This window comes from Vidua chalybeata, chromosome 8 (genome assembly GCF_026979565.1).
Source record: "Vidua chalybeata isolate OUT-0048 chromosome 8, bVidCha1 merged haplotype, whole genome shotgun sequence".
Classification (NCBI taxonomy): Eukaryota; Metazoa; Chordata; class Aves; order Passeriformes; family Viduidae; genus Vidua; species Vidua chalybeata.
In genome coordinates this window covers 957460-968347 of record NC_071537.1, presented here as the reverse complement: position 1 = coordinate 968347, position 10888 = coordinate 957460, and the positions used below count along the sequence as shown (strand labels likewise).

The window sequence follows — 10888 nt, the reverse complement described above, 5'->3', positions numbered from 1 at the left end:
CTTTTGTTCCCAGTATCCTCAGATTTTTGATGGATCTCGCTGGAATTTGCACACAAATCTCGATTGCAAGGAGCCCCCCTTGGTTTTCCATCTCTCCAGTAAAAATCACCAGCCCTGTGTTATTTTCCCCATTATTTCCTGGAATCCCAGAGTTTCCTGAGCTGGAAGGGACCCACAAGGATCCAGTCCAACCCCAGGCTCTGCACAGACATCCCAACAACCCCCTACCGCGGACAGCATTTTCCACTTGAGTTCTGGCAAAAAAAACCCAAAAAACCAAACAAAAAAAAAAAAAAAACTCTTCAAAAAGTTTCACCCCTGAAATCAGGCTTGAAATGCTCCTTAATTACAAAAGTTAAATATTTATTTATACAAATATGATGAGAAAAATCTCATGCAGACTCTTCACACACAGGAACAGAACCCAAGTCCGACTGGGATGGCTGCACCACAGAACTGGGGTTGGAAGGCTGAGGGGGACCCCGCCCACGGCAAGTTCTGCGTGGGAGAGTTCTCCTATGGAACATGTGCCAAGATTTTCACACTCTTCACCAAGATCAACAATTAATAGCTGATTACTACTACTCAGAGGACTGGACAGAGACGGATGAGCAGCGGGAGCGGATCCTGCAGACCACCAGACCCCACACACTTGGTGGAAATGCAGAGTTGCCAAAAGATTGCTTGAGATAATTCCCCTAAATGATGGAAATGCCTTGAGATTGCTCTGGATGGCATCTGCTTCTGCTTAATTATAAATCTGCATTGGAGTCATAACTTGTGTATATTACAAGTAATTTGCATAATTAAAACAATTAAGGGATCGACATATCATGGCAATTAGAAATGCATCAAACTCTGGATGTTGTACAAAAGAGAGCTTCAATATGAAACATTAATTCTTTGAGAACAAAATATCCTTCCCATTCCTGCAGAACAGCCTTCCCAAATGCAGTGGATGCTCCCCAAACTCCGTTCAGAGGCAGTTTTCCCTGGGACCTCCCGCTCCGGGTGGTGCTGTTGGACCCCGAGCGCTTCCTCCTTCCTTGGAATCCCTTCCCACGGCCCCAGCCCGGGCACGTGTCTTTCTTGCCAGCTCCAGTTGCTCTTATCTCATTTTCCGTAGCCTTATCCTGTTTTCTTTGTCCCTCTTTTTGAGAATGAGAATGAACTGGTTGAAGAAGTGCTCCTGGTCCTTCTTCTTCTGGACGAGGCGGAAGCGCTGATCTCGGCCGTGCTTCTCGGCGAATTCCTTGAAGGTTGTCCTGTGGAAAACGAGACTTTGGGAAGCTGGGGCTGAGCTGTGCCTGCCACCCCCAGGCTCCTGCACCTGGACCCACACCGAAAATGAGGGGATGGGAATGCTGGACGGGAGCAGTGTTACTCTTGATTTTTAAAAGTGTTACGTCCAGATGTTGTTATTGGACACAAAGTAAGTATACAAATGTTTGGTAAGTTTAAAGGTTAAAAGGGAGAGTGTTCTATTTGAGTATTTGATATTTATGGAATTCTAGAGGTGATTGTGGATTGGGGGATGGAATTACTACTTCTCTAGCCACACTGGTTAAACTAACAGTTTATTAATTCCCTCTTCTTACAAAGAAGAATGTAAATCAATTTTTATTTATATGAATAGTGTGTGAGAACTCCAGTAGAAATATGTAAACACGTTAAAAGGTTGAAGAAGTCTTATGAGAACTTTAAGACTATTAAAGAAAACTTAACTCTTTTAAAAATCAGAGTAACAGAGCAGGATGGAGAATGGGATGGAGGAAGGTGAGCCCACACCGCGGCTCTGGACAACTGGAGCACCTGCAGCGAGCCAGGATTAACTCTGGGATTTAACAGGGATTGCTGCTTGGCAGGAGGCTGCTGAGCCATTAAGGGCACGCTCACAGACCAGTGACAAGGAGTTTTTATTTCAATTCCTGCATGCTCTGTATTTCCAAGGAGAGCTCCCTCCTAGCAGGGTTTTCTACCCTCATTGCCTTTCAGGCTGCATGCCCAGCTCCTGTCCCCAAGGTGACTCTTTGCTTTTTATTGGAAATATTTGGGATTTATTCCTCTCATTGCGTGCCTAAATCAAGGCAGGGAAAGGAGCTTCCTCAGTGCTTTGTTGTCACAGTCAGCTCCCAAAACCCTTCAGGGGTGAAATGCTCCTGGCCTCTGGGCCAGCACAGCTTTTCCCCTGGGGACTGGGAATATCAGTGCTGGAAGCACAGTTTGGGTGGGACATCAGCCCAGAATATTCCTAATTTTGTTGTAAAGTGTTTCCTGTAATTACAATTATTACAGCCCCACGTGCTGTTTGGATCCGTGTTCCCACGCAGGTTGTGCTGAATAATTATCTGCATGTTTTATCAGAGAAAACAGTAATTTCTTTGTTCCAGCAATTTGACAATATTTAAAACATAAACCCCTTTATTTTCATGTAATTTACAAATGAGAAAGCACTGCCCTAAGCACTGCCACTGTGTGAGTCTGGATCCACCACTAGAAAAACATAAATTGTGCCTTGCACACTGTATTTTAATGTAATCACAGAATTGTAGAGTCACAGAAGGGTTTGGGTTGGGAGAGAGCTCACAGATCATCTTGTTCCAGCCCCCTGCCATGGGCAGGGACACATTCCATGAATTTAATGGCATGGCATTAACAGGAACTTTGAGAAATTATATTTCTCTTCCACCAAACCCCAAGACTAAATACAATTTCTGAGTAATTACACCTGCATGTGTAATATGGATGGCACTGAACATCGTGGTACTGATTTTCCATAAGTAATGTGTGTTCTATAATCACAGCGTATGCAGGAGTATAAAATAAATGTGCTGTGAAAAGTGTTGCACATTCTGAGGGAGAGGGGAAAGGACAGAGAGAGGGAGAGACAGATGGAATATTTCCTCTCCCAGGAACACAAGAAAATACTGGAAAGTATCAGGGAAGAGATGCCATGCCAGCATTGGAACAGGCATCTTCCACTTGCTAGGAAGAATTCCGGGCTGAAAAGCTCAGCCTAAATGACAAAGCCGAGCTTCCCAACCCTTCCTAAGGCAACGCCTACCTTGGGGATAACTTGGATTCTTCCAGAAGCTTCTTGAATTCTTCCTTGGCCAACAGCAACTTGTTCTTCTTCTCTTTGTACTCCTCCCTGACCCGGGTCTTGACAAACTGCTCGAAAATCTGGCCAGGGAAGGGACCCAGGACAAGGAGTTAGTGATGAAGCCTTTGGGGGGTTTTGGCAAGCCCAGGGCCTGCAGTCCTCATCTGCCCTCCCCACGCGTCCAGGAGTTTTTATTCCATCACCTCCAAGGACTGGCCCTCTGCCCTGGCTGTAATTGGGCATTTATCTAAAGGGCAGCAGTGTTTATGTTAATCCCAGAACCCCAGACCAGTTTGGGAAGGAAGGACCTTAAAGGCCAGCCAGTGCCACCCCTGCCGTGGCCCACGGGCCCAGGCTGCTCCAAGGCTGATAAAATGATTCCGTGATTCCAAGGAGCGTGTCTTGATTGACTCATCATGTCCAGGTGTTGTCCTTGCCCATTCCCTGAAATAAATCCCAAACTCCCTGCTCAGGCTCTTTAGCAGCACTCTCCATCCTGGCAGCTCCTCATACATTTTAATTCCTGTATGTCCTTATTATTTTTGTTTCACTTTTTTTTTTTTTTTTTTTTTCTCCTTAGGAAAGGAGATATTGGAAAGGGAGCAAATGAAGATGTATGTGCCCAGTCCTGTGGTAAATACCTACAGGGAGCTCTCTGGAGAACCACGGGACAATATGGAATAAGTTCATTTTTCATCCTATTTATTTAAAAAAATGGACCATTCCATATTCAAAACTATTCCTTCTGCAGGATGACAAAAGACTTTTAAGGGAGAGAAATAACCACAGAACAGCAGCGTTCACCTTCTCTGCAAGATCCCTGCATCTCTCCTGAATTCTGGACACTCATCTGCAGATTTTGGGACCCCTAGTGATCATTAATGCCCAAATGATCAAGGCAGCAAAACCCCTTTGGAGCCCCCCAGCAAAACCCAGCCCCGGGCAGGCCCCAGTGCTCTGTCCAGTGGGGTCAGCACCAAACCCTGCCACACTCCTGGGAAGTGTCCTAAACGATGGAAATCCAGCAGTGTCTCTGCACTATCCCAATAATCCAGGCTAGAACCGTCCCCTTGGGGCCATTGCCCTCCCTGCAGCCAGGGCCCTGTTCCCAAGTCCCTGTTCCCAGGATTCCCAGGCTCGGGAGCTGTTCCTGCATCCCAGGGGTCCCTGTGATCCAACCTTGGAGCACCTGCTTGTCCAGGGAGAGAGCCCTGGGAGCCACAGAACATCCTGAGTGGGAAGGGACTCACAGGGATCACAGAGTCCAACCCCCAGACCCCCCAAAACCCCACAGAGTCCAACCCCCAGACCCCCAAAACCCCACAGAGTCCAACTCCCAGACCCCCAAAACCCCACAGAGTCCAACTCCCAAATTCCCCAAAACCCCACAGAGTCCAACTCCCAGAGCCCCAAAACCCCACGGAGTCCAACTCACAGACCCCCAAAACCCCACAGAGTCCAACTCCCAACCCCCCCAAAACCCCACAGAGTCCAACTCCCAAATTCCCCAAAACCCCACAGAGTCCAACTCCCAAATTCCCCAAAACCCCACAGAGTCCAACTCCCAAATTCCCCAAAACTACACAGAGTCCAACTCCCAAATTCCCCAAAACCCCACAGAGTCCAACTCACAGAGCCCCAAAACCCCACAGAGTCCAACTCACAGACCCCCAAAACCCCACAAAATCCAACTCCCAACCCTCCAAAAACCCCACAGAATCCAACTCCCAAATTCCCCAAAACCCCACAGAGTCCAACTCCCAAATTCCCCAAAACCCCACAGAGTCCAGCTCCCAAATTCCCCAAAACCCCACAGAGTCCAGCTCCCAAATTCCCCAAAACCCCACAGAATCCAACTTCCAGACCCCAAACCCCACAAAGTCCAACTCCCAGACCTCCAAACCCCATGGAGTCCAACTCCCAAATTCCCCAAAACCCCACAGAGTCCAACTCCCAAATTCCCCAAAACCCCACAGAATCCAACTCCCAAATTCCCCAAAACCCCACAGAGTCCAGCTCCCAAATTCCCCAAAACCCCACAGAATCCAACTCCCAGACCCCAAACCCCACAAAGTCCAACTCCCAGACCTCCAAACCCCATGGAGTCCAACTCCCAAATTCCCCAAAACCCCACAGAATCCAACTCCCAAATTCCCCAAAACCCCACAGAATCCAACTCTCAAATTCCCCAAAACCCCACAGAGTCCAGCTCCCAAATTCCCCAAAACCCCACAGAATCCAACTCCCAGACCTCCAAACCCCACAAAGTCCAACTCCCAAATTCCCCAAAACCCCACCCTGTGCCTGGCGAGCATCCCCCCGCTGGGCAGAGCCAAACCTATGAGTCTCCAGAGGGAAATTCTGATCCTCTGGAATTCTTTCACCCTCCCAGGACAACTCCAGGATCTCGGTTAGTCTGGGAGGTGTTTGCTGCATCCGGGGCCGGGCTGGGGCACAGGTCACTCACCTGCTTCCTCTCCTCGGGGTTGAGCAGGAGGTAGCGTGGGTCAAACACGATCTTGTGCAGCTCCTTCTCCCACGTGGAGAACGCCGACACCTGCGGCACAGACAGCTGTCACCAGATGACACGAGGAAAAAAACGACTCACCACAGCTGTGGTCACGATGAGGAGACTCATTTATTTCCTCTGACTCCAACATTTATAGTTCTCAAAAGGTGCCAGTGGACTGGAGGGTGAACGTGCCACCTCGCCATGATGCACAAACTACCTGTACATCAAATTTCTCCACCTCTATGAAAGAATGCAAAACAACAGGTTGTTTACAGAAAGTTGTGTGAGAAAGTTCTCTGTGGATATTCTCGGCTCAGTCAAAGAGAAAGAGAAAGCATTTCTAACCAGGCGAGAGCCTGGGAAACAGTTGGGAAAGAATGTAAATAATTCTCTAATCTCTCTTGTTATTCACATTGTTTATAGATATGTTCTGCCTCTGTGCGTCATGCACTGCACACCAATGCTGTGACATGATTTTATTCTAAGACCAATGGTCTTAGAATAAAAACATGTCACACCATTGGTGTGCAGTGAAATTTTTTCATTGGTGTGCAATGAAATTTTATTCTAAGACTAATGAAATCAGTCTTCTCGATGTTCTCTATATATAGAGCGGTGCATTTGAAATAAATCAGAGCTCATTTTCTTTGCCTTCTGATCTGGAGTTCTCTGTTCCCGTCCTGCTCGACAGCGACAGTTCTCTACAAGAATGTAAACTCAGAAGGGTTTAGAAAACTCTTAAAAAATCAGGGCGACAGACGGGGGCACGGCGTTTGGTGAGGATGGGCAAGGAGCAAATGTTCCCGGGAGCTGAGCCAGCTGAGGAGCCCTGGGCAGGATTCTGAAGGTGAATTTTAACCTCTGGCAGAGCTCTGGTGGCCCCACACGCCCAGGATGGATTTGCTCCTCAGCAAAGCTCTGGGAGATGCTCCCTCCCCGCCCGTGCTGGAAGGAGCCTGCAGCGGGCAGGAAATGCAATTCTGTGGTGCTCTTTGTGCAGCAGAGGCTTCAGCTCCCATGAAAGGGACAATTCCAACCCCAGAGCTGGAGCTGTGACCAACTGAGGCAAAGCTGGCAGTGAACATCCTCAAAGCCCCACACTGGGATGGGAACGCCCCATCCTGCAGGGCTGCTTCCAGCCTCGTGGAGTCCTGGAAGCACGGAGCACTTTGGGTTGGAAGGGACCTCGAAGACCACCCAGGCCCATCCCCTGCCTGGGCAGGGACAATTCCCACTGCTTCAGGAGCTTCTACAACACCCCTGCTAATTCACTGGCGACAGAAAAAATCTGAAGGAAATCAAATATTCTAATCACTCCAACTAATTACAAAAGAGTGAATTCACTAAAAATAAATTTAAAAAAAAGGATGTGAAGTATAATTAAACAGTAATTAACACTCCAGCAGGAAAGCTCTGATAAAGCAAAGTGGCTTTAAGTGGACTCATTTTCTTCTGAGAGCGGCTTGAGATTGGAAAATCCAAAGCTCAGGCTGCCTTTGGGATGTGAGGCCACTGGAAAATCCTAAATTCAGGCTGCCTTTAGGATGTGAGATCATTGGAAAATCCTGAATTCAGGCTGCCTTTGGGATACCCCAAGCTCAGGCTGCCTTTGGGAAGTGAGGCCATTGGAAAATCCTAAATTCAGGCTGCCTTTGGGATGTGAGGCCACTGGAAAATCCTAAATTCAGGCTGCCTTTGGGATGTGAGGCCACTGGAAAATCCTAAATTCAGGCTGCCTTTGGGATGTGAGGCCACTGGAAAATCCTAAATTCAGGCTGCCTTTGGGATGTGAGGCCACTGGAAAATCCTAAATTCAGGCTGCCTTTGGGATGTGAAACCACTGGAAAATCCTAAATTCAGGCTGCCTTTAGGATGTGAGACCACTGGAAAATCCAAAATTCAGGCTGCCTTTGGGATGTGAAACCACTGGAAAATCCTAAATTCAGGCTGCCTTTGGGATGTGAAACCACTGGAAAATCCAAAATTCAGGCTGCCTTTGGGATGTGAAACCACTGGGTTACCCAAAGCTCAGGCTGCCTTTGGGACGTGAGGCCATTGGAAAATCCTAAATTCAGGCTGCCTTTGGGATGTGAGGCCAGGTCCCCCCAACATCCCCTTCCCCCAGCCCCAGCTCCCCTCCCTGTGCCCCCTTGCCCTGGGCTTTCCAGCACCAGGAATCCTCTTTTCCTGCCGTCTTTCACACTCTCCTGGACATCAGCTTTGCTCCCAGCACAAATCCCACTCTGAGCTAAGGCTAATTAAGCTCAGACTAGTTCATCACATAATCATTCCTGCTGATGATTTTGTGCTTAGCAATTATTACGCTGCACATTTGGCAAACATCACCTAAAATAACCTGGTATTTCTGATTTCATTCCAGTTACACTTCGCACACAAATCCCCCTCTCTCCCCGGGATTAAGAAGGGAAAACCTTGAGAAAAAAACACCCTGTGGAATCCTTTCAGAAGCCTTGAGAGCAGCCCAGCAGGGAGAAGACTTTCCTGGAAATGCTGGCTTAGAATGTGGATATTTTGATGCTGGGTGGGAGACGGAGCCAGGAAGAACCTTAAATTTTCCCCTTCCTCTTAGAATTTTGTGGAAACTTTGAAACTTCCAGAAGAATATCCAGATTACATTTTGACAGAGGAAAACTCACCCCAGACTTCAGGATAAAGAGTGCCTGTATGTTGGAGCTCCCCCAAAGCCCCTCTATTTTTAAAACTTTACAATAAATATTCTTCTCTTGACATAATTTCTGTAGGAAGCTGCAGAACTCCACTGGCAAACTCCATCTGCTTCGAGCTCTTTGTGATTCCATCCAGCAACTCCTTGAGGAGGAAAGGGCAGGGGATGGTCATGAAATAATCAGATTTAAAAGGCATTAATGGTCTCCCTGTGCTTCAGCCACGCCAAGCAGCTGCTGCTGAGCTGGACAGTTGGAAAATGTTCAGGGTAAAAGCAAAGTAACCTCTTCTCTCCCCATTTTTAAACATCAGCGAATCCAAACAGTGAATTTCCTAGATTTCTTTATTTTAGGAGCAAATCTTACATAGGAACACCTGAAATTCCTGTCCTAGAACACCCCTGATCCTTCCAAAAACTGACTTATTGCCCCCTGAGTTCCAATCCGCCAGCAAAGTCTTCACCCAGGGCTCCTTCATGGCCCTTCTGCATCTCTGCAGCATAAATAACAAGCTGTATTAATAAAGCAGCTCTGGCGTGGGGATAATTCATTGCTGAGCTGCTGAAGCTCTAATTATGCCCCTTTAAAGCCTGCTGATTGCTGGGATAAATTTTACAGGCTTTAGTGCCTGACAAGAGCCACCTTGGGCTGTATTTCCTACAGGAGTGACGTTCCCTTTATGGGGCACACGTGGCAGTGTGGGGGAGGCAGAGGATCTGCACCCACTGCTCATTTTACACCTCCCTGTCCCCACTGAGCCCAGCCCCGGAGCATTCCCTGCTCCTGCAGCTCAGCACAGCTGGAGCCACCTCCAGAACATCCTTTCCCAAGGATCTGGATACGCATTCCTGGCTTTATGCTGCTAGAGGATGGGGTTAGATGGGATTTTGGGCAGGAATTGTTCCCCTGGCAGGGTGGGCAGCGGCTGGGATGGAATTCCCAGAGCAGCTGTGGCTGCCCCTGGATCCCTGGCAGTGCCCAAGGCCAGGCTGGACACTGGGGCTGGAGCTCCTGGGACAGTGGGAGGTGTCCCTGCCGTGGCAGGGGTGGCACTGGCTGGGATTTGGGGTCCTTTCCAACCCAAAGCACTGGTGATCCCACGGGTTTGGATGGGCAGTCAGTGAATTGGCTCCCCGGTGCTGGAATCCCTGGAGTTTGCGGTGATGGACACCCCGGAGCTGGCCAGGACAGGCCAGTGCCCACAGCCCCACGTCCCCCTGAGCCCCTGACCGTGCTGGGAGAGCCGCTGCCCCTGGACATCCCTGGGGGTTTGCCCGGAAAGGGTCCCCATTCCCAGGGGTGGCAGCGGGGACACGCCACCAGCAGTGTCACCAGGGCTCAGGGACAGAGCCCCAGCGCTGCTGGCTGCCTGGCCAGGGCCAGGGCACGGCCCCAGGAGCCTGCCGTGCCCCGGGAAGGGCTGTTCCTCACCCCCCTCTCCAGCAGCATGTCCCTGAAGTGGGTGATCCTCTCCTCCAGGGGCGGTGAGATCCGCGGGGCCGAGCCTTCCTCCCCTGCCTGCTCCTCCTCAGCGCCAGCCGGGCCCGCAGCCTGGCACTCCTCTGTTCTGTGAGGGCAAGAGAGATTTTAATCCCCCCTGGGACATCCCAGAAGCTGCCACGCTGACGGCTGGGCACCAAACCTGGGGCTGGAGGCAGCTGCGGGGAGCTGCAGCAGCTCCTGCCCAGGCAGGACGGTCACTCGGGGCCCTCAGAGGGATCCGACAGCCAAACCCAAAGTGACAGCTTCAAACAGCCCTTGCCAAGGAGCAGGGACCTCAAAGGGGTCATTTTTCCATGCCAAAAATCACAATAAAGGATCCAATTCAGCACAGCTGTAATAATCCACTGATGCCTCAGGTTTAGCTTTTCTGTTTTTCAGGTTCTGTGCTGCTTTAGTCTGTGGGTCTGGGCTTCATATCAGGGGATGGTGAGCTCTCTGCACAGAGCAGGGAGACAAAACAATTCCTGCTCCAGCTGGGCACCAAGGACAAATGATCCAAATCTCAGCCCAGGAGCACAAACAGCGTGGGCTGGAGAGAGAAAAACAAGCAGGATGGGAGTGCCTGGGCTAAAGCTGGAATGGGACAATGAACTGCAAGGTGCAAATGGAGCAGAGCTGATCCCAGTGAGAGCCCCTGGGAGCGCTCGTGCATTTTGGGACCATTTTGGTTCATTTGGCTGCAGCCCTGGCTGGGCTCTGCTGCTGCCCAAGGTGGATCCATGAGGAGATCCTTTGAATAAATCCCTGCTTTATTCTCTAGCTCTGCCCAGCCTCTGCTCCAGGGCAGCCTCACCAGCACAAAGGCTGTGCCTGCCCCCTGGGAAGGACACCTGGCATGGACTGGGCAGCCTGCACAGCTCAGAGCTGCTTTTCCAGTCGTGCCTTCAGCAGAATGTGGAGCTCACGTGGGATTGAAGGTCAGTAACAGCAGCACCTGGGGCTGAGCCTGCAAGCCTGGGAGCAGGGAAGAACTGCTGCACTTGAGGGAGGGAATCCTTTATCCAGTGCCTTTGGAATAACCCAGAGCCTTGCCTGGAGGCATTTGATAAAGGGAGAGTTCCCCAGGCATAAACGGGGCATGTCCAG

At 49.8% G+C, this 10888-nt stretch overlaps 1 protein-coding gene across 1 annotated transcript in view; it reads right to left on the bottom strand.

Moving 5' to 3' along the window:
- Window positions 1-342: 342 nt before the first annotated feature.
- TCERG1L (transcription elongation regulator 1 like) overlaps window positions 343-10888 on the bottom strand; it is a 60182-nt gene continuing 49636 nt past the window's right edge. The window contains exons 10-13 of the mRNA XM_053949693.1: window positions 9731-9866; window positions 5571-5660; window positions 3065-3183; window positions 343-1265 (exon numbers count right to left, since the gene is read on the bottom strand). Coding sequence (XP_053805668.1) covers window positions 1109-1265; window positions 3065-3183; window positions 5571-5660; window positions 9731-9866 — 502 coding nt within the window. The 3' untranslated portion in view covers window positions 343-1108. The remainder of the gene's footprint in view (window positions 1266-3064; window positions 3184-5570; window positions 5661-9730; window positions 9867-10888) is intronic.